This window comes from Candoia aspera, chromosome 5 (genome assembly GCF_035149785.1).
Source record: "Candoia aspera isolate rCanAsp1 chromosome 5, rCanAsp1.hap2, whole genome shotgun sequence".
Lineage (NCBI taxonomy): Eukaryota > Metazoa > Chordata > Lepidosauria > Squamata > Boidae > Candoia > Candoia aspera.
In genome coordinates this window covers 93,529,413-93,556,760 of record NC_086157.1, presented here as the reverse complement: position 1 = coordinate 93,556,760, position 27,348 = coordinate 93,529,413, and the positions used below count along the sequence as shown (strand labels likewise).

Genomic DNA, 27,348 nt, shown 5'->3' with positions numbered 1-27,348 from the left:
TCAGTATTCTGCCTCGCGTCTATTTGCTGCCTCTTCAAGCAAATTAGTGCAACAAAGACAGGGCTACCGTTTATGTGTCTTGCAAGCCGAGCCACAGGTGCGGTTTCTTCCAGGAAAAAAGTGTTTGGATTCTCTGTCTGTTCACTTGATCACTGAAAGCACCCTTTAAAAAAAAAAAAAAAATACAGTATGTTACCTTGCTCAGGGTCCTTGTGGAAAAGATCTAAATAAATGAAACATGCTAGGATTATAGGCAGCATAAAACATTAATTATTCTGGAAAAGATAAAAGCTGCCTCACCCAGAGCCAGGCTTGCTCAATGGTAGCACATATGCTTTGCAAGGAGGGGCTCCAGATTCAGTGCCTGGAATATGCACTTTAAAAAATCAAGTAGCAGAAATTTTGAATATTCTATGCCCAAAGCATTGGGAAGTTCCTATTAGGTAGAATGAACAGTATCAGGATTGATCAGCCAGTACTGTAGTCTGACATGATGTACAGTAAAATAATTAGACTCAGTTCTAACTTTTGCTATGTACACTGAGTCTAATTCTAGACTTCCTGCTTAGGACCAGGTGTAGCACCCCAAATTTTCCTTTATAATCTCCCTGTTCCCCTTACATTTAGGAGAATCCTTGCAATCCTTCACTTACTGTATTCAATTCAACATTTACCTCAAGAGTTCAGTATTGCCTTTTCCAGTTATAGTATAAAATGTTTTCAAATTATTTCATTTTTTTTCCAGAGAGCATTTGTTCTCACTGTGTTTTTGGTATGTACGAAGACCTGAACTGCATATACTGACAGTCTCATCAGGTTCCATTAAATGGGCATTTTCTAATACATTCTTTCTTGGTAAATAAGTAGGTCATGTTTCAGCCAGCCTTCTTTTTTTTTCTGTCACAATAACACATAAATTATTCAAAGCTTATGTTGTTTATCAAAGGTTCCTAATATTTTTTTCTATTTTGTATGAAATAATTTGAAAAGATTCTCTGCCCTCTTTTAAGTAACTAAAGAGATTATGTAACTTCCCCTGACACCTCATGCTTCAAAGAGAATGACTTCTGAGTTGGAAGGAAGCCAGATTTGTAAATTGAAATGTTCTCTGTATAATAAATTTACACTAAAAGAATGGGAGTTAGAGTTAGGAGATTTCAGTAAAAGTATCTGACATATTCTACTTGGCAAATAATCACAAAACGTTTCCTTCTCAAAGGCAGCTTCTACTGTAATTGAATATTTAAAAACATTGGCCAGAGGGAAACAAGCAAAACAAAGCTATAGGGAAGCTGTCCAAATGAACTTAGTGTTCAAACAATGCCTTAGAGTAATTTGAGGTTTCTGTGGGTAGCTTGTCCAAGATGAATTAGGTGCTGACATATTTGTCACGTCAACAGAAGTTGTCATGCAGAGTCTGAGGCAGAGCGGTTGCTGAGTGTTGTCTCTCAGCAGGCAGAAGTACTGAAACTGCTATTAACTTCTTTGTCTCTTTCCTCGTGCCATTCTCTCCCCACTGTTTTTGTCTCTTGGCTTGATTTGAGTAGTATCACCTATCGAAACCACAGTCTGAAAGGTCCTCAGAGAGAGAAATGTTATAAGCAAGGTCTTCCTGTGCCACTATGCAACAGTAATATCCACCACTGGTGGTGTCCACCTCTATTTCACACACAGTACTTGATTCTGAGCAAACACTGTGGCTGCTGTCCACTTCAGAGAGGCACGCTATCAGTTTTACGCAGCAAGAAAGGCACTAGTGAGGGGTACTGACTAGAGCTTGGCTCTGGGGGCCCTCAGGGAAAAGCACTTAATCTGCCATCTGCTCTGGGGAGGCCTAACTAACAACTTGCTGCAATGTCAATCAACCAACCAAATTCTCAGCAATGGCTGCCCAGTGCCTCATTGAGGACCCTCACAGTAATGCAGTGTATTCAACCTTGGCAACTTGAAGATGTGTGTTCTCCATGCTGGCTGGGGAATTCTGGGAGTTGAAGTCTACACATCTTCAAGTTGCCAAGGTTGAGACTCACGGGTGTAATGTAATGTTTAGATGGTGGCAAAAATCACCACTGAAGCTAATTGTGGAAATATATTTGGTTGTAGAAATTGAAGTATAGGTGTAAGCTGCTCATTTGACCTCATGGACAGGTTGGCCTTTTGAAGAAGATAATCCACGGCCTGGATCCAGTGTTATTTTTTTTAATTGTTCAGAAGCTGACACTGTTACATTCAGGCACATGGTAAATTAACTCTCCCTTACTATTATTTCAGATTAGATAAGAAACCTGGGGCCAAATTATTTTAAAAGCAACCAGGGAACTGTATATAATTTGTTCCAAGAAACCTATTTGGAGCCTGAAAATACCACACAACCTGTCTGTCTGAGGCCTGAGCTGCAAAACACAGAGAGACAGAGAAAGGAATATCCAGCTTTCTGGGAGAAATGATTGTTGTGATGTTTAAATCTAAGTGGATGTAGGTAAATTACAAGATGGGTATAAAATCTGAAATGTAGCTTGAGATGACTAGGTTTAATTACTGGCTATTAAGTCATGGTGCGTGGTTATCATCCTGCAACAAAACATCATTATTGTTTAAACATTAAAAAGATTTACTTCTGTTCCTGACTACTCATCAGCTTGTGATTTTTACTTCCCCTTTGAACATAGTTGGGTTCCTTTTGTTTTTAATTTTTAATGTTATTGGTAAAGGTCAAATATGTTTGCAGGAATGTACATAGGTTTGAGATACACTATTTTCAGTTAAGACTCACATGGTTTCCTTTTAAAGGAAGTCGTAGACCTTGTGAAATACACAGGCAAGCAAGTTTGTTCCCTCCCTACTGCAGCTCCCATTAGCCCCAGGAAGCATGACCATCGATCATAGGAGTCCTAGTCCAAACCTTTGGAGAGCACCAGGTCATCTTCACTCTGTGATTGAAGCCCCCTTCTGGATAACATGGGTTTGTCCAGTCTGTGCCATCTTTTCTTCTTGTTTTTCTTCTTGTATTATTTTATTGTTCTCTGTGTTTCTGTGAGCTGCCCAGAGTTGCTGGGAATTGGAGGGTGTAAAATTTTAACTAAGAAATAAATAAACATTAAAATAAGTCTTTCCCAACGACTCTCATCTGGAAGTACTGAGCTATCCTTCTTTCCTTGCCATACTGTCTGATGATGAAATTATCAACACATTTAGAGGAGACCAGGTTGGGGAAGGCTGGTGTATATAGCTGCAGCCAATTCCTATGTGCTTCCATTTATTTAATCAACTTTTTTCCCTTTTAAAATGAGTACCTTTTCTTAACAGAATTTAAAATTTTACAGAGCCCAGCTGAGTCAGTCCTCTCGCCACATATGCATAGGATGACCATCTCTTTAAAATAACAGAAGGCTTTTTTATTTGTCTATGACATTAATAATGTTATCATTTCTTTGCACAAGGTAGACGTCTATTTTTAATGGAGTCTTAAATAGGATGCTTTTGGTTTCCTGCAGGTTCAAGCCTTGGAAATGAAGAGCAAATCATTCTTAAGGCAGCTGAACCATCTAAAGAAGCACTTAAGGGGGCTAGTAGAAATTCACTGCAGGCATCAAATAGCACACCAGTTGCCCGCAGGAGTTTACTTCCAGCACCGAAGACAGGCACCACACCAGCTGGTAAGTTTTCCCAGCCTACATATCAGAGTTCATATATATTCTGTATGTGTGTATGTGTAAGAGTGTGTATTCTAGAACTTTGTATTATAGCTCACTCCTAATATAGAGTAGATATGTTTTACCTACAAAGCATCCAAATCTGTTTTGAAATTTGTGCCCAAATCTATTTTTCGTTTTACAGATTAATTCACTAGCTATTGCTATTTAATTTATCCACTCCAGAATGCAGTCTTTTTTGAATGCATTCATATCCTAGATTATTCAACAATGGATGTTCAACCTGAACTTGCAAGGTATAAAAATTAGGAAGCATACATTATCATGATAACATGAAGGGATCCTCAGTAGGTCTGTGCATTGAGCACAGATGTTTGCAGGAATTTCATAAGCATATTCACTTGAAAGTTTTACAAACTTCCCCAGAATCAAGAATCTTGATAAATCCCTGACCACAGGCTACATTGGAAGCATTCAGCCAAACATGTCTGCTGTGAATGGAGCTGGCATCCCCTCATGCAGACTGTAGTGCAGACATTCCCAGTATATTTCTCATGATAGAGAGAGGGGGAGAGAGAGACACTTGGCATGTATACAAAGACAGATACCCATACCCCATCCTTCTACCGGAGATAGAAAAACCTTGCTAATTGAAAAAATAAGAGCAGAACTCTGAAAAAGCTAGAGAAAGAGGCTGGATAAGGAACCGGAGGGTAGGAGGTGTTCTATTTCCCCAACAACCTCTGAAGAAACCTTGGAACCTCTCAGAACCTGGAGGAATCCAGGAACTTTGAAAATGCTATCTTTCACACTTACCAGGTTTAGGGGATGGACACTAAGTGAGGATAAGTGGTGGCAGTGGGAACTATCAAGCCATTACCCTAAATCAGGGATAATTCAATTTGCTTCAAGAAGTCTTCTATTTCAATAGAAATAAGTAAACTAGCTAGCCAAGAGTAGTGTGCTTGGTTTGATATATATGTGGTGCTAAGTCTAATTTTCCATATCTCTATACAAGCAGAGAACTATTTTTACTGGTATTTCAGACTGGGTTCTAGAAGCTATATTTTCATCTGCAGGATCTTCTTGTAATCAATAATATTTATGGGAAACGCTCTATCTCACATTGTTGAAGAGCAGACCAGCACCATCTGGTGTGGTCTACCTGGAGCACTGGATTTTCTATGAGCTCATTTTACTCAAGTTGCCAGCAGATCTGTGGTTTATATTTTTCCAGCACTGAATGTTTGCATTTTTAGTATTTAATGTTAAAAATATGTTTTACATGTTATTGCTCCTTCTTTTTAGATGAAATAGTATTTTGTTTATTTCTGCTGAGGATGGAAGAAAGAGCTAAACCATCTAGTCATACTCTGTGTTTCTTGGGCAGGAGGTTGCATTACTGAAATTATTTGCTTTTTGCAGTGTTCTCTTGTATTCACCATAAAGGCCACAGGTTGTGAAAATGCTATCTTTCACACTTACCAGGTTTAGGTGATGAACACTAAGTCAAGATAAGTGGTGGCAGTGGGAACTATCAAGCCATTACCCTAAATCAGGAGTGGAGTCTGGGTGTGAATACCCAGAGACATTCTAACATAGCAGGTTTGAGATCTCCAGTCACCCTATGAGCTTTGTTTTCTGCTACAATGTTTTAAACCTTACCTTCAGACCTTTATCTAAATGTATGAAGGTCTGTAGAGGTATCCTTCATGACAGGGATAAGGTGAGAAACACTTGCATACATGCTGTTCATCCATCATTATTTTTGTCCTCACATATACAGTCTGAGTATCTTCATAGAATTAGAGCCACATTCATTTGGGTAATTTATATGGATGTATTAGCATGCTGCCTTCTCTTCAGATAGGACTGTCAGGTAGCAAGGCATAAATCTGCCCAGATCTTCAAATTATCCTGATGCTTCAGAAGATGAAACAGCCACGAACATTTCCATCCATTTATTATCTGGTCCTATATACCTCCTTCATGCTCCTGCTATAACACATAAGCCTCAAGTAAATCATAGTAATCAGGAAGAGCAATTGAAGACTTCAGGGCTAGAATTATAGAAATACGCCAAAATTGCCCTTTCCAATATTGAATCCAGGTTTCAAGTGGTCTTACAAATTGGTTCCTGGAGAGTATCCAAAGGATGGATGGTTGTTCATAATTGCTAAAAACCTGAGTCCAACCAACTTCACAGCTTACTGTTGTGGGGTTAGAATGAATGGGGAACACATTTGGATCACTTGAGCTCCCAGAAGAAAGTTAGGTTATAAATATAATAAATTTAAATGAATTAATATTTAATGATTCCTATTATCAGGTTGGTTTCAGGGGCTCATGTCCCTGATGATTCTGCTGATGATGTGCAGGCTTCAAGAGAGAGAAGAGTATATAAGACAGCTTTATCCATAAGAGGCCATAAAGATTAGACATTCTGTAAGCTGATTTTTAAATATTAAAATGAGGAAATCTTGTTCATAAGAAGTTATGAGTGGAGGAAAGGACATCTCTTTAGTTATTTACTCTGTAAAGAATATATAAATAGAGTGTGAAAATCTTAATAGCATTATGCCTGACTAATAAAACATGGAAGGCCCAATTTTTGTCAGCCTCTCAGCCAATATATTTTTATTTTGTTGAAATGTTACAGATAATCATTTGATACACTCCTGGTAAGACTATACAGCTTTTAATAGGATGTGCTTCAGAGGCCAAGTATGAGTTGTAATCCACAAGGGAAATATTCAGGTATAAACACATCTGAAGATCAGTCCTCTAAAATACCTATGAGTATTTTGACTATTTCTACTTGATTGAAATAACTATTAGTAAGGAAAATGACTTCATTGAAGTTTTAAATAGGAGTTTAGTATCTATATTCCTTCTTATAAATGGATATCTGAAACCTTGCCTGAACTGTATTTCTGTCCCACACCTTTAAAATAGAAACCAAAATTCATTTATTTATTAATAGTTTTATTAAATTTGTATACCACTATAATCCCCAAGGACTCTCAATGATTAACAACAGCAATAAGGTATCCAAAGAGGAATACAATATTAAAATAACCACAGGAAGAAAGTAATAATAAAAAACAATATGAAGTAGAATATGAAACACAAGATCATCCCAAATTATCCCAGCTTCCAGAAAGAAGAGCTAATCTAACTTCCAGAGGGATGCTGACTCTGGGTCTCAGCCTTCCTCACCTCAAAAAATTGGGAAACCATGCTGGGGAACCATGAAAGTGAAAGATCACTTCTGCATGGAGAAGGTGGTTCTGCATGTAGGTACCAGCCTTAAAGGTCTTTACAGGTGGTTTTCATTCATGGACTGCCTCGTACAGCGATGGTTCACAGTTACAGCAGTGATGAAAAAGTAACTTTGCGACCAATCCTTGCATTTACAACCTTCACAGGTCTGTAAGGCAAAGGAAAGCTGTAGTAAGATCATAAGCACAGTTGCAGTTTCGCTTAGCAATTGCCTCACTTAAGGACCGAGTTGCCAGTCCCAATTATGGTTACTAAACAAGGACTACCTGTATTGTCAAGGCCTATGTGGCTGGCATGCAGGGAAAGCAAGTATCACCTGGATTTCTAAAAAGATCTTTATTGCCAGTAGGATAATGTAACAGAACCATGAAAGCCTGTCAAAGTAATTATTCCACACAACTTACACCTAAGTTTAATTAAGTCAAGTTTCTCTGAGGGTCTTTCTCACACTTCCCCCTTTCCCTCCCCTGGACTCAAGAACCTTTTCTGTAATCTCCCTGTTTCCTGCCTTCAGTATCTTGCTGCCTCGGCATCTTGCTGATTCGGATTACACTGTGAAATCCATTGGAAGTCAATGCAAGGTCTACAACATTGGTGTAATATCCCAGCACCGGTGCATGCATGCTAACAAACTAATTGCCACTTTCTGCACCAATTCCGGTTTCTGAGTGGCCTTCCCAGGCAGCCCCATGTAAAGCTCATTACAGTAGTCCATTCAAGTGGTAATAAGGGCATGAATTACAACCACAAATTCTACTGCTGCAGATATTGCCACAGTTGGTAATTTCTAAATTATGGAGTGGTTAACTGCTCATACTGAATGCATCTTCATGGATTCCATAAAAAAAACAGCCTAAATTCCTTTGTAAATCTTCTTTTTTGTGGCGTAGTTCCACAGCGTGTAATTCTCACCAGGTAGTGTACAGTGCACACTCTCAGACTCAGAACAAAACTGATTGGGAGATAGAGGCCCACAGACAAAAAGGAAATATTTTACTTACTTCAGTATTGCACGTCAGTTGGTACATATGCCAGATAGTGATATCCAGCCTAGGCAGAATAAGGTTTCTTTGAAGGCAGCAGTTAGAAAGTTCTAAAATTATGTCCAGGTGGTTTCATGCAGTTTATTGCTGGAAACACTGTTAATGGATTCTACAATCCATTTTTCATCAACTAGCTTGTCTCAACATAAGCTAAATATGAGTAATATATAGGCTTTTCTGGATTTCAGTTAGCATATTTTGGTTATGGGGCCTTTTTTATTTTAGCCAGGAATAAAGTAAGGAATTTTTTAATAAACCCACTTTGTCTGGCTAAATTTTTGGAATGTTGTTGTAGTCCATGTGCATAATATCTTGTATAAAAAGGAGTTATGGACATGTTACCATAGCCATACTCAATAATAGACCCATTGATAGAAGCTGGGGAAGGTGAAAGTGGCTTAGACATGACGCCCTTTCCCTTCACCATCCATGGATCCTTTAAGAAATTGCTTGTGTTAAAGACAATCCTTCTATACTGAAAGCTTAATGTCCCAATACCCAGTAATTTGTCTTTGTTGAAAATGTAAAACCTAGCAACTCTGAGTAAAATTTGCTTGCGCTGTTGTTCCCTTTTCCTACTCAATTCATTTTTGTATCTACATCTGACTAGTATATGCCTTTTCAAGTAGTTTTGCTTATTTTTATATGCTTTTTCATGGATGTGTGTATCTTTGTGAACATCTTCCTTAATATACACATTTTTTTTCATTCCAAAAACTGTATCACTGAATTCAAGAAAGTATAACTGCCAAAGGATAATTGTATTCCCATTCTCTAATTGGTTCAGAAAGTGCAAATCTGGAGCATTCTTATCCAAATGCAAACAATAAATTATCTGTATTTTTAGTTATAGAAACTATTCTGCCAGTGCTATATATGGAGAGTAGGGTGTGAAGGTCTTTGTTGCAAGATAGCTCTTGCCAACCAGCTGCCTCTGCTGTCTGCATGCACTTTGTCATCTGTGTGACATTCATTTCCTTGATGCCCTCCTGCATCTCACAATCAAATGCAGCAATAACCCATATTTTGTAGCCTTGGCTTCCATGCTGTTCTTCACTTCCATGCTGTTCTCGTTGCTATCAAGAACAAGGTTGATGCTGAAATCCATAAGCATTTGGAAACAAGCAGTTTGTTTGTTTTACAGTGCCACTCCGAACAAAATACTGTGTGACAATTGCAGAATTATGGTGGTTGTGTATCAAGGCATCATGGGAAGAGATTCTAGTAGCCTTCAGAGGTACTGCTGTATGCTTATGCTTATGCAAGCCACATATTTGGCAGTCATTAGGAATCCAGGGCTGTTTCTCTGGGAATACTGAGATTGTGGTTAGCTGTTACATTGCAAATACAATGCTTGTTATTAGCCCAGAAGAGACCATACATGCAGAACATATAGTTGTTAGGTGTTGTAGCTACAGCTTGCTAGTTATGAGGTCATTTTAAGATTGTCACACTGTGAAATGTTTTATGGAGTACAAATACCAAATACAAATATTGTAATTGGTAATTCAATACAGCATTGCACCTACTGTCTGCAGATCCTTTCCATGAAAGCTGTGCAAATTCTTCAAAGGTTCTGTTTGATAATGTATCAGAGTGCAAGCAAAGTACTTCTTCAAATCATTACAACAGATGTGTCTTTTTCCAGGCTCATGTGGCTGCTTCAGAGCTGCTTTTGATTCTCTCTCTCTCTCTCTCTCCAGTATATGCCTGTGTGTGTATACACACACACACACACACACACACACACAACCATTCACATGAATGTGTGCATTGTGAAGCACTGTTTCGGAAAGATTTGCACAGCCCTACTTTTCATACTACAGATGGCTCATATGTAAAGAAAATACATAACATTATGCTTCTTTTCATTATAGGCTTTATTATTTTCCTATACATCTAGGATGCATTGTATGCATCTAGGAAGACTATATATCTTCTGTGAAGTTGTTGTGATGACAGATTTTAACTACATCTGTTAGCAGACTAACTCTGCCAAAAGTAAAATGTCAAATAAATTCCTGAGTTGAGAGGATGATCATTTTCTCTTCCAAAAAGTTGAGGTGGGCACTTGGTCTCCTACCTCCTTACTAATAGGAGGAAAAAGGGAGGGAAAGGAGAATCCAAAGTATTACTAACCAGTTAACCTAGCATCGGTACCTGGAAAGATATTAAGTAGATAATGAAACCGTCCATTTTAAGGATCTTGAAGATTATGCTATGATTGCTAAGAGTCAGTTGGCTTTATCAAAAATTCTTATCTTCTTTGAAAAGGTAACTACTTTAGTGGAAAGAGGAATGGTGGATAATTTTTGACAAGCATCCACATAGCATTCCCACTGGCAAGCTGTTAAAGTGTAATTGGGATGGGGCTATACTAAGGGGCTCATAAGTTGCTAGCTAATTACATTCAGGGAGCCAGCCTTAATGGCTTTACATTATGTTGGAGAGTACAACAGAATCTGTATTGGGTTATTTTTATTCAATATTTCTATAAAAATGGATAATGGGATTGATGGCAGCTTATCAAATTTGAAAATGACACAGAATTGGGAGGTCTGGCCAACATCCAGGAAGACAAAAAAAGATTGCAATATAATCTGGACAGGTTGAGAGAAAAAAGAGGCAAAATATGAACCTCCACACACACAAACACAAAAAGGGAATACAACATAGGGCTTATTATTGAATCATGTTATTTCACTGGACTGGCTGAGATCCTGGGGTAGCCAATCTGGGATTGATAGCAAAACAGAGTGACAGGCATTCAAACAAATCTGGAGGTATCAAGACCCTGAAGTTTCACAGCAGGTACTTTATAAGCTGGGCTAATACCACAGAAATTTTCTGATCAACTGAGGCCCTAAATATGCTAGAAGGATCAGGTGATGACTAGCACTCCATCACTGGAGGTTTTCAGCCATTTGTCTAGGATTGTCTGATGATTCTGGCCTTGAGCTGGAGCTGGATTAAGACCTCCAAGGTCCCTTTCAACTCTAAGATTCTATGATCCTACATTGAGCATGAGGTTGGACTAGATGTTATCTACGGTGTCTTCCAACTCTAAGATTGTCAGATTTTATTATTCTTCAAGGCTTTCTGGGTTTCTGACCCTGGAAACACATGAAGCACAACATTTATTATTCTTCAGTCCTAGATAACAAATGTTAAATTTGTTTCCTTCTTTTTTAAAAAATAAGGGAAGATTCTTCCTTAAAACAATGGAATAATGAATGAGCATGGACAGCGATGAGGAAGATAAGGGAGAGAGGAAATGAACAGGGAATCCAAGTGAGAAGAACATTGAAGAACCTGAATTCTGAATAGCAGCACTCCAACATCTAAAATATTTTTGTACCTCCTACTGCCAAAAGTAATGGGGAAAAAAATTAAGATCCACGTTGCACCGTCTACAAATTCTGTTGCCGATTCTTTATCATATTAATAAAATTTGATTTGTCTATAAATTCTGGTAGAAATCTGTAGGACTGTATTTTCAAGGAGTGATACAGGAAACCTTAATTTATGTTTCAATGAGGTGCAACAAACCATTTTCCAAATCTGGATCAGTGTTCTTCAGTTTTTTAAAAAAACTCTTTTCCCATATATTCAAAATAGTGTATGGAAGTAATTCTAGTCAGTTATTGGGTGAGTGTGTATTTTAGCTTCAAGTGGAAAACTTCTGAAAGAAAGGAACTCAAGATGCATGAAGTTATGCAGATGTGAGTAAGCCAAATAATTGTGATAAAGAGTAAATAGGGAATCAGTTGGTAAAGGAACAACAAGTATTCTAATAAGGAAAAAAGCATTTTACCTGTGTATTCTCATTTAAAACAAAGCATGATGATGAGGCAAACAATATATCTGGTATTTTTGTAGAATCTGCTTGTCATCTAAATGAGGAGTCTTTAATTAACCCCACAGAAATTTCATCATTTTGCGGCACTCCACCAATCTGAGCCATCAAAAACCAAAGCAACAGAAAAGAAGCACCTTACATGGGATGACACAGTATTAGAAAATAATTGCCATGCAAATTGTTTTGATGACATGAGCTGATTGGTTTTCTTCCACTCTCTGAAATGAGCAGCTTTAATTGGATTCACTGTATTAAATCATCCTTCTGTGCATATTTGGAGCTTTGCTAGCATGTCAAGAAAATAGATTAGGAGGAGGGGAATAGAAGAGCGGACGATATGGAACCTGTCCTTTAATTCTATTGAAATAAATTACACCAGGAGAGCCACTTGAGAGAATGTGATGAGAGACATTTGGTTTATACTTTTAATTTTAAAGTAATTTTAAAGAAAGCACAAGCCTTTTAAAAACACCTTGGCTTGACAGTAAATTAGCAGATGAAAAGCTACCTCTGGTGGTTCCCTTCCCAGTGATAGCAGGCAGAAGGACCTTTAGTAGTAAGTTATGGAGGTGGGGCATCAGGACTTTCGGGCTCACTGGAGCTGTCAATGTGAATTAAGGGTACTATCAGTTAAAATATGTATGCAGGTAGGTGGCATGGTGTCCACATCATCATCTGTCCCTAATAATAACTTGTAGAGGTATGAAAATCTAAAAGCCACATATGAGGGAAAATATCCTGAGTCTAAAGGGACATTAAAATTGCTCTTGGGAATCTACCAGGGCCGCAATTTGGGGGGGGGGGGGCAAATGTCTACCAGGGCCGCAACTTGGGGGGGGCAAATGGGGCATGTGCCCTGGGCACTGCATGGGGGGGGTCCCAAAATGAGCAGGGGGGGGCACAAAAATGGGCACAGAATTCATGTTTGCCACGGGTGACAGAGACCCTAGTTACGGCCCTGGAATCTTCTCTTCAGAGACTGTCCCACAGCTAGTTCATCGCCACTAAGAAGATTCCATCTTTTGCAAGTAGTTCTCCTATCTTGGCTTAAATAACAAAAATATTCTTACTTTTTCCTGCAGGAGCTCTTTCCTAATTACCACAAGCCCTTCAAGTATTCAGATAGTGTATGGAAGGAATTCTAGTCAGTTAAGGGGGGTGAGGGTTGTATTTTAGCTTCAGGTGGAAAACTTCTGAAAGTGTCATGAGTGAGGATGGCGAGCAGGGGGCTCCCATCCAGGCTGTAAAGCGCATGCGTAGTACTGAGGAATTAGGTGGCCATTCAAAGAGACACAGATCCGACCCGCCTTAGTCTTTGGGGTTTATATGTCTGGGTTTTTCCCACACTTCTTCAGTTTGTTAGGATTCTCTGTTATGTAGCAGTAATAAAACACTAGAGACCTATTCCTTGTCTCAGCGTGGTTCCTGGCTGTTAGGACAGAAAGGCAGGAACTCATGATGCATGAAGTATTCAGATCCCAGTGTCATAAAATCTGTTAAAGTTCAAATCTGACACTTCGAACTGGAGCCAAAAGTGGGCCAGTTTGATTGGCACAGCACTGGATTTAATAGAATAATAAAAAAAAAAAGAATTATTATAGTTTATAGCATAGCACTTTTTAAAAATCTAATCTGTTTTTACTAAAAGTGTTTTTTTTACATCTATCCTTAAAAAGTTATCTCTGCATAACACAATTGGCAAAATGTCTTTATATACACATACACACACACACACACACACACACACATACTTGCTGTGATCTGAGTTTGAGTTGTGGGAGAAGGATTCAACTTTTGTTTTATTTCCATTGCTGTGTAAAAAGAGAGAGAGAGAAAGAAAGAAAGAAAGAAAGAAAGAAAGAAAGAAAGAAAGAAAGAAAGAAAGAAAGAAAGAAAGAAAGAAAAAATGCTTCTGTTATGTGACCCACCTATCCTGATCAGGACTGTTGTGTAGTGGGAGGATGGGAAGAGTGAACTCTTTTCCATAAGGTTTTCCTGCTTAAAAAAAAAAACCTTTTTGCTTTTTTTTAAATTTTATTTTAATGGAGGCAAGTAGCAATGGGGGGAGGGGAACATAGATTTTCAGCAGGAAAAGAGTTAGCTTTATCGCATGCACGCTGGTTCCAGTCTGGATCAAGAGTTTGTGTTTCTTGTATTTCACTTTGCAGTGATTGAAAGTGTGTGTGGAAAAAGTGTTTTAAAGTTTACATATAGTTCCAAAAGAATAAAGAACATTAAGCTATTTTTGGTAATAAAAGGACAAAAACCATCACTTTCACAGAGTGGGGGGAGTCATGAAGGTCAAGAAACAAAAGGGAAAGGAGAAGAATTGATTTCCAGGCTAACAACTATCATCTTCCATCTGTATTTGCTTATTCACATTTCTTCTATCTTGTGCACCCCAGGTTGCTGATTAAGCTTCTAGTCAGAACAGAACTGAATTATTCTTTACCCAAATAACATTTCACATGTCTTCCTTTTCTCATTTCATCTCAAATAGGGAACGCCACAGTACTTCATTATTCATGAAGGATATGATTACTTGTGGTTATCAGACTAGAGGGAAGAAGACATAAAATGACAGCCTCTTTGCAGGAAGCCAAACCTTCCCCCTCCCCCAAAAAGGTTTGGTGTTTAGCTTGGAAATTCCATTAGTTAATTGTTAACATTTACAAACATTTACGTGGCTAGTTTGCTCTGAATGTAGACCAATTATTAATTATTAAAGACTTTGACTTGTCGTTTGGCTTGTCAGGAGGAGCTGGTGAACCCCACTTCTTTCAGCCTCCCCTCCAGCACATTCTTGATTCCACCAGATTTTGGCCCTATTAAGGTAGATTTTCTCATTCTTTTCTGAAACGGAATGAGTGAAATTTGGAGCAGGTGAACTGACGGTTTCAACATATAGAGGGAAAAAAAAACCCTGAATTTGCTCAAATCCATCATAAAATTTAAAAAGACCAGAAGGCCCAATGCTCATGGTATGATAAAAGCAACAAGTGAAAAGGTTAAATTGGAATCCGTGCATCTGATGTTTTTCAGTTCCAAATTAATGCAGTAGAGAGATTTCCGGGTTCTGTGTTTCTCACTATTTGAATTCTACAGAGCAATATAAAGTAGTTAACCTACAAGCTACTTTATTTTAAGTGCACTTTCAACCAGTTTAGTCAGTTAACAATGTACCACTTGGCTGAACATTTTCTTTTCCATTCAAATGGATTATAAATAATTCTGTAGGTTTTCTCTGAATTTCAGACTGAACAATCTCTTTTTACTTCCTTACTCTGCAGTTCTTCACAGTCTGTTAAAATCCTACTGACTCTAATGGGGCTTTAAGGATTTAACCAGGTAGATCCTTTTTTTCTTTTATTGCACTTATCCGAAGCTTTCTTTTTTGCACGCAAACTAGAAGTTCCCTTTTACTTTTTTTAAATAGTTTTCCAGACTTTATGAAAGAAGTGTTAATGAAGGATTTTAATCCTCCTAATACAGAAAAATAGAACAAAAATATTCTTACTTTTTTAATGTTTCATTAAGATCGTGTTCTTAATGCCTGAACTGCAAAGTGTTAGAAATGCAGGTTTTAGTATGTTATGGTTATTTGAAATCATTGAAGCTACATGTTATAAAGGTAGCAAATTTTTAACTTACAATAATATTATCATAGTTCAAACTAATATGCAGATAAGTATGACTGATCTTTGAGTCATTGCCCCATAAGGCATTTTAGTAAATGCAAAAGAAGAATATAAAATGCATTATTTGAATATCTTTTTTCCTTCATCTGATAAGATTGCTTAATTTGAACTTGGTTTTTATCTCATTACTGCCAGTTGTTGTAGGCTGAAAATAAATACTATTGTTAAAATAATTCAAAGCTAAGTAGCAAAAAAACCTTTTTCTTCTTTGACCGAACTGTCACCTATTTTCCCATTCTTAAGGTTGTGTTCCTATAAACACTTACTGGGAGAGGGCCCTACTGAATTCCTTAGGTCTTACCTCTGCACAGATAACCCGAATAACTTGGAAGCATGTTTTTCTGAGCCATCCTTTCTCAATGGGAAAAATGCAATCCTGGTCCCCCATACTCTTAAAGATACTCTTCTCCCATGACCTGGATCAGTCTGGGTTAATAAAATCTTGCAACAGGAGATGGTGTGACACAGTTTTATTTACTTGCTTCTATGTAATTAAAAGTAATAGACTAGTACTTGATTTTTTAAAAAAATATAATTATGTTATTGCTGCTTTGGAGTAGAGTAGAGTAGAATAGAGTAGAGTAGAGTAGAGTAGAGTAGAGTAGAGTAGTTCTCTGGATAGGCCATGTTACAGACCTGTGAAAAAAGGAAGATATAAATAACTTGCCTTCATACAGGGAATTGATCTAGTCTACTCAAATATATTTTGAATAACCTTTTAATTTGAAAGTTCCAAGAAGTATAGGAACATAGGAAGTTGGTTTATGGTGGATCAGCATGTTTGTGCATCTAATCAAGAGGTGAACTGTCTTTCAGGGCAGGAGTGTGACACTATGTGACACACAGAGAAATGTCAGGATAATCTGCTTTTCCTTAGGTCTTTGACAGAATTTTAGAGGCTTGCTCTTTAAAATGTGTGTCAGACCTATTTGGGGACTTGCCGTTCATGTGCTTGCTGCCTTAAAATGCTGGGACTGATTTCTGCCACTGATTTTGAGTAATTAGGTTCAGAATAAGTTGGAGGGGGTGGGGAAGAGAGGTTTGTGAGCCGTATGCTCTCCTGAGTCTTTAGGTTGCCCACCCCTGACTTAATCCATTATTGTGTACTTTGACTGGCAGAGGGCTTCCAGGATCTCATGCATCTCAATGACAGCACTTCATTTGTGTGTGTGCTTGTGCACATATATGCACATTTGCTGAATTTGTTAGATTTACTGTATATCCCACTTCCTCAACAGCAGCTCATGGAGGTGTTCATAAGCCTCCCTGTTCCTTGTTTTCATACAACTCTGTGGTGGGTTGTACTAAAAGAGAAGGACTGGCCCAAAGTCACCCTCACCCATGGCTGAGGGCTGTGTAGAACCTGGGTATCCCTGGTGCCAGCCTAGCACCTTATTTACTGCACCATGTATGTGCACATGCCAGCAAGAGATTCTAAACAGAAATCTTACTCGGTTTCATCAGAAGCATCTGTGTTTCATTCAAATTGTGGTTTAATAATTTATAGTGCCAGGAGTGCTTTATAGAACAGCATATGCTATCAAACAACTCTTTCTTCCATTCTCAATTCTTAAATAGTAAATAAATAGACTCGTGCTTTTTGAGTAGCAAATTGATTTAGAACATGTAAGGGAAATCTAGCCTGCTATCCAATTCATCTATTATGGTGGTTTATAACCTAACCTGCCAAGCTTCTTCTCTGTATTTAACTCATTCCCCGATCCTATTCCAATACCCTTTTCTTTCTCCTAATGTTCAAAGAGGTTCTAGAAATAAGCTTTATTCAATAACTCAACCCTAAGAAAGGAAGCTTCAGTTTCCACCCAGGGGAAATCTCTATCAGCAGATGGAGCAACTGAGGATGTGAGGCTGCAATGTGTGTATGTATGTTTGGGATTGGAGTGTGTGTTTAAGATCTCCATACATATGTGGATGTGCATATGGATAGTATACAGTAAGTACTTGAGCTATTATGATGTGTTTTATTACTGAATTTTATCATATTGTGAAATATTTTTAGTTTTGTACAGTGCCTGGAAATGTGCAACATGATAAAAATAGCAAACTATATTTATGGTAGGGTAGAAAAGTTAGAATTTTAAAAAGTGTGGGAGGGGGTCTTCTGTAGCCATTATTAGCTCCATCAATATTTCTTCTACTTTTGGAACCTTTAGAGATCACCTTCAGCATTAATATATTTTCATATAGCCCTCAAGTCCAGGAAGTAGCTTTTACTGCAGAGAAAGTAGGGAAATTTCAAATATGCTGAAAATATCTGTTTGTTTCTACAAGATTCCTCATTCAACGAAATCTACCTGTGCAAAGTTCTGTCAATAGTAAAATAAGTTCGTCTGTGTGAATCAAGGCATGTGGATGTTGAGTGCCTCAGTTGTAAACTCCAGCATTTAGTAAAGGACTGAATAGAACCAAATGCTAGACTTTTTCTCCACACAATGAGCAACCCTCCCTTTACCTCATTGTATGTACATATTCCTCATCCTTGAATAATGTGAAGTCTCCCTTGAGTTGAGCTTGACTTTGACTGGCATGTGCTGTTTCCTCCCTCCCTCCCTTCCTTCCCAGGCCTTACTGACCACCGCAAATGAACCAAGTCTGAATGGTATGCAACTCCCCAATATGTAACTTGGATTTAAATAAACAATACATATGAAAACCAGGAGACATACTCAGAAGAATACAACCAATTTCTTATCAGCTAGGATAGTTACTGTATAGTAATTGGCCTCCAACAGTATAGAAGTGGTTTGCCATTGTTAGCTCTGGGATTTTTTTTTTTTTTTAATTTCCCAGTCTCATCTATAGCCTGTAATTTCTTGGTCATCTCCCATCCAAATATTAATCAGGTCTGACTCTACTTAGCTTTTTAAAGATTAACTGGGTACTGGTGCCTACAGATGCCTCATTTCTCCACCAAGAAGGGGATTTGACTCAATGGCCTAAATAGTCTCTTCCCTTCCAGCATTATAATCCTATGATTCTTTGTATAGATTATATGTAAAAACACAGGGAGCCAGAGAACATAAAGAAGGCATGCTTCCTCTTCACACGTTTAGTGAATTTACCTATGGCGTATGAAGACAAAGTCCTAATGTGCCTTCCTATAATTGTGTTTCATGTTCAGTCATATACATATATCTATTTTTTTAAACAGGGTCAAAAAAAGAAGGACAGAAAGATCAAGAGGCCAGCAGACCTACCATTTCATCCCCCAAGAGACTGGTAGTATCCGCTACCAAGCTCCATTCACCAGGTATTTGTAAACTGGGAACACTTGCTTTAAAGAAAGTTTTAAATTTGTAGGTGGCAAATTATTAAGATGTGACTGTCTGAAATAATTTCCAGGACTATGCAAATCTGTACAAGGCTAAGCAAGAGTTGTGTGCCTCTTTTTAAATGGTTAAAGCAGCTGTCTTTTTCTATTGTGTGACCATTTCAAAAGCTGCTCCCAGCATTCCTTACAAAGCCTCTTATAGTAAAGTTGTACATTTTTTCTGATTGACTAGGGGAAATGAGGAAGAAGACAGAAGGGTTATTTATTTGTTAGGTTGCCCTGCATGAACACAAACTCTATAAACATTAAATCTCAGACAGTCAAGCATCAGTAAGCAGGCTTCATTATATGAGCAGACAAAGCAAATTGTATCAGATTATCTCTGGATGGAACAAAACATTTTTTTTCAGAATGAGCACATTGTTGTTAAATGTTTAAAATATGGAAGCTATTTCAGAAGTAGATGACTTTAATTTGTCAACAAATGCTATTGTGTTAGGCATAATGTACAAACAATTCTAACCATGGAGATAATATAAGAAGAAAAAATAAATCCTGATTTTTTGGCCCATGTGTTCTGCTTTTCTGCTTTTCCTTTAGTTCTCTGTCAGCAGTTCCTGCATTTAACTGCAGTCTTGCTTTCTACATCTCTACATAATTAAAAAGCCACTGGTAGAGACAAATGGTTTGTAGCAGTGAACAATAAATGAAAAGGTCAGGTGAATATATGCATGTGTACATAGGACTACAGTATTGATTTGGCTGATTAATAAGAGTACTCGATGAAAACATTTTAAATGAGCTAAAATTATTCCTCGATTAGTCAGATAATTGGAGGGGTGTTGGAAATGTTTAAATGTTTCCACAAAACAACTTGCAAATAAAAACATCACAGGCAGACATTTCCAAATTGTGTCTCCTCCTTCCCCACAAAATGAAAATTTTACAATTAATGGATTAACATTTATTTTGACAACCTTCATTATTCTGATTGTGAAACTACATAATATAGAATATCATAAAGGATCCTTGTCAATGTTCAGTAGCATAAATACTTTTTCTTAGTCCTTGCAACAACACTTAGTCAATTATTCACATAATCCTAAAGGAATATACTGTAATGGAATTTTATCTCTTTCTAAGATTAAGACTCTATTTAGCTCTTTCCAGTCTTTCAAAATTTGAAAATAAATTATTCTGAATGTAAAGATATGCAGTGATTAGTTTTATAATGTAGAATACTTTAAAGAAGTTATCCATACAATCTTTAAAATAATATTTGATAGTTCATCATAACCTCCAAGCATCTTGACATCCCTGCATGTTTTTGCAACTGCCTGAAAAATATATAGCATTATTTCTGTGCTGCCTCACCTGTAAATACCTAAAAGGTTTTAATTGTTTCCTTTAATGTGCAGCAATTGCCTTTGGTAGGCAGACATGTACAAAATTTGTCAACCTGTTTCTCAACTTCCTGTTCTCCATTAGTTCATGGAGAATGAAAATCTTTCCTCGGTGTTTCAGGAATAGTATTGATAGTCTCATTTAGAAGATAGAGCACTGCAGTCTCATATTGCTGTGATAATATTTGTTTTAATTGTTGTTCAGTTGTTTCTGACTCTTCATGATCTAATGGACATCATTTTCCCAGGATTGTCTATCAGCAGCTAAGTCCTGGAATTCTTATAAGCTTATGCTGTCAATGATAGAATCTAGCCATTTATCTTCTAATAGTCTCTTTTTTAAATTTTCTTCCATTTTTCCAAGTATCAGGATCTTCTTCAGTGACTCTTGCCTTTACATAATATTTCTGAAATATTTAGCTTTATCTTAATTATTAGTGCTTCCTTTGATCACTCTCATTTTACCTGATCTAGTATGGAATGATTTGATCTTGCAGGCCAAGGTATTCACACCAATTTTCTCTAGCACCACAATTCACATTTTTTTTCTGATAGCCCAGTTTTCATAGACATATTTTACAATTAGGAGAACCACAACCTTGGCAATTTACCTTTGTTAAGTCATCTTTGTTATCAGTGCAATGCCTCTGCACTTCAATATTTTGTCTAGGTTCATAATAGCCTTTCTCCCAAATATGAGATGTCTGTTTATTTCATGACTATAGTAATCATTCCTGTGAATTTTTGTGCCTAGGAATATAAAATCTATTACTACCTTAATGTCTTCTCTGCCTATTTGCATTAAGATAGCATTGCCTGTTGACTTAACCTTCAGGGGTGAGTGTGTGGGAGGTTTAATGCTGATCAGCAGACCAGCTTTTGCATTCTCTTCTTTCACCTTCAACAAGAGATTCCTTAAGTCTTTTTTGCTTCCAGCCATCAAAATATATCATCAGCATGTCTAAGGTTACTTACGTTTCTCCCAACAATTTTAATTCCAATTTCTGTTTCTTCTACTCTCACATCTATCATATATTCTGCATATAAACAAATCAGGTGACAGTTTATGACCCTGGTGTATTTCTTTCCCAGTCATGAATCATTTAGTTGTTCCATATTTCTTTCTAACTGTTGCTTTCTGGTCATCATACAACTTCTTCTGGTGGTTTGGTACATCCATGTTTTTAAGGGTGTTCAAGTTTGATGTGGTATATCCAGTCAATAACTGTTATATAATCTATAAAGCAAAAATAGGTATATTTCTAAAAGAACCTTGCTTTTCCATTATACATTGAATGTTAGCAGTGACCATAGGGCCCTAGCCTGTTCTGAATCCCACTTGTATATTTGGCAATTTCTGTTCCATGTACTGTTGTACTCTAGATTGCACAATTTTGAGCATTACTTTACTAGCATGTAAGTTAAGTAAGATAAGTGGTTTATATACAAATATACACACATATCATAAGTGGAAGCAATACTAGTAGCATATTTCTGCCAGGAAGTATATCCACTGTTTCATATCAGGTCTTCAAAGACATACCTGCACACTGAGTTACTTAAATTTAACTCAAAGGAAATCTTACCTTTCCCTCTTCTGAAAATTTCAACTAATCATCTTGGTCATCTCCCTAAGCTTTCCATGATGTTATTTTTTATTTACACTACCACCACTCTGTTAAAACCATGTACCCTTGTTACAACAGTTCTACACTGACAAGTTAGATTGAGTGCACCTGATCTCCCAAATGATCTTGAAAGCCATTTTGAAGGTCTAATATTGCTTCTCAGTGTGGCCTTCTGGGGAACCTCTTGTAGATCCAAAAGAAATGAACCAATCTGAATATACTCTATATCCAACTGAGGTGAAGATCCGTGACACAAAATATGTAATTGCGGTGAAAGTTTATATCCGAGTGAAATGTTGCTATAATTCAAGTGACAAAATGCCAGAAGTGAAATACTTTAAACTGGTGTTCTATTTTTTAAAATTATGACAGTAAAAGAAGAGAGACAGCCATACTGCATAATAGCAGGACAATACATGCCAGTGTTTTAAAGCAGACACTCATTTTCTGTAGACCTGTTTAGAAAATGTTGGTGGAAGCCACACTTCAAAAATAATCTAATGTTTGTTTTTAAGGCCAAACCCACCCACCCCCACTGCATAGCTTGGGTTAGGCAATTTTCTACTTCCAGGAAAATGTTGCAGCTCAGAACTGATGTACCCATTTGGAACACAGTGCATTGCAAATAAGAAAGATTTACTACCAAACACACTAGCAATAGAAGTCTGTGTTTTTTAGGTGACATTCTATAGGCACTTGAGAAACAGATGGCTTTCAGTTATTATGCTTACTTAACCAACTAAAAGCATATCACATTTTGTAATACTCATTTCTCAATTGATAAGCTATGAACCACGCTGCTATGGATTACCTTTGGACAGAAGTAAGTCAATATACATCCAACAGTATGCACATTATGATGGAAATTAAAACATTATGGTACTGTGGTAACTCCTTTACTAATGTATTTTCTGTAGGCTGGCTAGCCTAATGCAAACCAAGGGAGGTGGTCCAGACATTAGTGTATATTGTGCTGTGGGAACAGAAGAGCAGGGAGGAGAGATGAAGAGAATAATAAGAGGCTGTTCCAAGCCAACCACTGTATAGGAAGAATTGTTACACTTTCCTTTTGTTTTTACAACGAAGGGTACTTCCACTGGAGGCACTTGTTCTGCAATTGCTTTACAGCATTCATGGAATTCTAATCTCTGCAAAACTGCTGATTGATTATGTTATCGTATCCTAGCGAGCTAAGTACATTCAGCCCTGCCTGTGCTTCCAGATACAAAGCCACAGTATTACTGGATTCTTGAATATGTTTAAGAACTACAAATGTGCAATAAGTGAAAGAAAGAGCATTCCTGTATCTTCCCTGATTGTGAAAAAAATAGGGCATTTCAGCAGAAGCCCGTTTTTTCCCTGTCTTTGATTATTCCAAATGCACTGTTGCATATTGTTGTAAACAAGGTGACCATAGCTGATAGGTCACAGTAATGAATGATGAGATTCTGTAACATCTGGACAGGAGAAATGTTTGATGTGGCACACTAATGTGCTATCACTGAATTTTTAGAAATCAAGTGAGAGAGACATTTGGCTATTGACAATACAGGCATCCTTTCAAGATCTCCCCCATAAGGTTTGGTAGAGAGGAGGAGGGGGGAGGGGGAGGGGAAGGGGAGGGGGAGAATACTGTGCTTAAAACTGAACCTACAGATGCAGTCAATAACTGGATAAGTAGTCAGCATTAGCCCAAGTATTAGAATGAGAAGGAGAATGATCTGGAAAGGAGAATGCAAGAGGCGATGGGTACCCTGTGCCAAAGAGGGGGAAAGTATTATTAAAATGCAAGCATCTTATTTTTCACATCTGTCCACCCTAAAATGCCTAGGAAATCACTGTTCTGACTGGGTGATATTTGAATCTTCTAACTTGCTTCGAGCAAAAACAGTCTTATCTTCTAACATCTGTGTATATGTGAGGTAAAGCATTTCTAAAGCAATTACTATGCCCATGCCCTAAATAATATCCTTCCTCATAACTTCACAACTGCAAAAAAGATTCAGAATCATTCATTGTGCATTATATTTTGTTGATTCTTTGTATGAAGAAGAAAAATGGTAAGACAATATGCATTCTGGGTTGTTTGTTCTGTTAGCACTAGATGAGTAGATACAGTAAATTCAAGATTATCCGTAAGAACAAAAATCACAGCTTAAATTACAAGGACGTTTCAGAGCATTTAGAAAGACAATTTACAGGCATTCAGTTCAAATATTGTAAAGCTGCAGGGATTTGGAAGAGTTGGACAAAGTTTCAGGGAATTTTCTTTAATTAAATCTGAAACAATTTAGCTGTGGAGTCCCCAAGGAAGTCGCTCTGAAATAGACTCACTGACCTCATTATTGTACAGCTTTGATGTTTATTGGATTCTTAGTGTTTTAGATACAAAGCATATTTCATTTTTTTAAAGTGGATGTTCTGCTTTATTGTTTCTTTCTATCCAGATCATCTTAATAATTGACAACAGAAGATACTGCTTCAGCTTTTGCAAAAAGCTCAAACAGTTCTAGTTTTAATCTAAAGTATGGCAAAAGCAACAGAACTAATATTAGGGTTGTTTGTCCTCTGCAATTGCCCTGACATATTATCAGCCTTTCAAGGTAGTCCAGACAAGAAGCACACCCAGATGAACTAAATCTATTTATTCTAAGGTTACATTAACAGAATCTTGCAAGTCTGAAAGTGTATCTCTCCCCTGTCATCTTTATAGCCCAAGAAACTAGGGAGAGTCCCTTCTGAGACATTTGCCATGCCCACATTCCTTCTGTGGGCTAAGCTACCTCTTATCCAGCCATTGCCCTGGCTGCAGTTCTTTCCCCTGTCTCCCAAGGTCATTCCCACATACCATTACACATACTACATATTGCAAGCTATCATAAAAATGGCCTGAAATAAAATATGATAGCTTGCTGCTTCTTAGTGCATAGAAGACATAGGCTAGAGAATTCCGGGTTTAATTTTTATGTAGTTACCAAATTTTTTGTGATTCTGGATCAACCTCTCACATACCTCTGGTCTGTTTCATACCATAACAGATTTCATTATATTTATTAAAAGTCATTTCTATTGACAAAGAGAGCCAGTTTGGTGTAGTGGTTAAAGCACCAGGCTAGAAACCAGGAGACTTAAGAGTTCTAGGCTTACCTTAGGCATGAAGCCTGCTCGGTGACCTTGGGCCAGTCACTCACTCTCTCTGCTGTAGGAAGAAGGCAATGGCAAAACACTTCTGAAAATCTTGCCAAGAAAACTGCATGGACTAGTTCAGGCAGTTGTCAGGAGTCAACACTGCCTTGAAGGCACACACACGCACTATTGACAAAAGTTGGGTGTTTCATACAAGAAGAAAATACCATTTTGCATTGGGTTTCAAATGGTTATGATGGAAGCAAAATTAGTTTTCCAGGCTTGTTGCCTGAATGAGTAGAGAGAGGAGTGGAGATGTGCACACCAGCTTTGCTGTAATAGTCCCAGGCATTCCTACTCTTCCTTCATTGGCTGAACACAGGAAGAGTCCTGTGTAAGTGGAATCCAAAACCCTTCATCACAGAGAGACTCCTATATGCAATCAAAACTCAATGAAAGAAAAATTGTGGATAGAATTGGTACATTGCAAATACTCGAAGTAAGTGCACTTCCTCATTCCAGCCTCCAACAGATCAAGCAATAATACCTTAATTTTGCTTTTATTAAGAACCAGTTTATATGTTACACACTCACTGAACAGTACATAGCTAGAGCAGCATACCTATCAGTTGTCCCAAATTGCTCAAAACAGCCACACCCTTCAAGGTGTTGTCCTACAGCAAAACCCTATTTTGATAAATCTTGGTTCCCAAACCACCAACTTCCTATAAAACACTTCATACTACTCTTAGTCAGCTTAGTCTTACTAAAACTGTTGCATACATTAGGCAAAGTGTTTAAGTAATGGTAGTACTTTACCATTCTGCAAATAGTAGTACTTTACCATTCTTATCTACTCTCTGAAGGTTTCCTGTAGAATCCCCAACTGTGTAGTCTTGGTCTAGTGTAAATATCAATGTCAGAAAATGTCATTGGGCAGATTTTCCAGGCCTTCAGAAAGTTTTCTCACCCTCCCTTTCTAGATAAATTCAGCCCAAGCACTATTTGGCACCTGCAGTTCATCAAAAGTCTATGGAAAGTCATTGGCCCCCATGAGACTGTCTTCGAACGCTGACATCAGCTCTGGAAAACATCTGTGAGCACTACAGATTATTGTGAGGAGAAGAAAAATAGCCACAGAAGCTTTGATGTGGCCACCAATGTTCAGTTTTGCAATAATTATATTTTAGGCCTGTTAGGACTCAGGCTGCATATTGTGGCTTATACAGATGACTTAAAAAAAATAAAACTGAAGTAGTTTTAGCTTGCTGTGTTGCTAGAAACAAGGCCAGTGAATTCCTTGAAATGTGAAACTTTGTGATGTAATTCCATTACCTGACAGTGTGTGAAACATAAACTCATTTATTTGCAACCTCACTTGGCTTCTGTATCACTACAATATTTGGAAAAATTAAGGCACAGATTCTTTCAGGCACAGATGCATTTTTCCTTTTCTTTCTTTCTCTCTTTCCCTCCCTCCCTCCCCCTTTTCTTTTCAGGTAAGTGTAACTGCACGGCTATGCAATTACTCTTCAGCTATGCTAGTCAGTTTTTTCAAAGAGTGTCTGTTCCAATGTTCACTCCTCTCTGTGTGCAGGGGAGAATATGGAATGTGCTCATTAGCCTCACCACTACACCACCACATTCGGTGGCTTATGGTTCATGCCTCTCCCACATTGAAGATTAATTTCTTTCTTAAGGAGCGTTCATAATTATGGGAGATCCCTACATAATTTAGAACACAGCTAGGTGACATCTTTGAGCCAGTGAGCACCTTGGAAATTTTGAGAGCATGCTGTGGGCATTCCCACAAAATGGCTGCAATAGAGAAGATTTACCCATACATCAAGGCCAAAAGCAAAATACTCATTTACCAGAAAACAAGATCTTAAGATGGCTTCTTTGTTCTACCTCTCTTCCCTCCCAGATGATCTCTACCACTGCAGCTTACCTTTGTCTTTTTTTCAGGTTGGGTAGATGCACGTTCAAACATTTTATTTTCTAAGGATACCCATATAGGGCCCAGAAGCATTTTTGTAAAAAGAAATGACGCTGCTTTGCCTTCTAGCATGTCAGTTTCTATTACATTTTTTAATATACAGTATATTAAAATAATCTAAAAATTTGCAATTAACATCAAGGGGGTTGGGGGGCTTGCCAGAAATATTGGTAATGGTAATTTTTAGATACACAAATACAAATCAATCTCAGCTTGTTTTTATGAACTAGTCATTAATCATCAAACTGTGCTGATGATTCACTGTGCAGTAAAGTGGTTATGATAATTTGGTTTCACACAAAGCCTTGTAGGAAGATGCTGCAGAATAAGGGGTTATTTAGAATCTATCTGAATCTACTATATGT

The 27,348-nt window shown here is 37.6% G+C and overlaps 1 protein-coding gene across 2 annotated transcripts in view; it reads left to right on the top strand.

Annotated features, from left to right (window-relative positions):
- Positions 1 to 27,348, top strand: part of MTUS2 (microtubule associated scaffold protein 2) — a 214,884-nt gene that overhangs the window by 111,897 nt on the left and 75,639 nt on the right. For both annotated transcript variants that reach the window (XM_063304452.1, XM_063304451.1), the window contains exons 5-6: positions 3,495 to 3,656; positions 18,708 to 18,806. In XM_063304452.1, the coding sequence (XP_063160522.1) occupies positions 3,495 to 3,656; positions 18,708 to 18,806 (261 nt within the window). The remainder of the gene's footprint in view (positions 1 to 3,494; positions 3,657 to 18,707; positions 18,807 to 27,348) is intronic.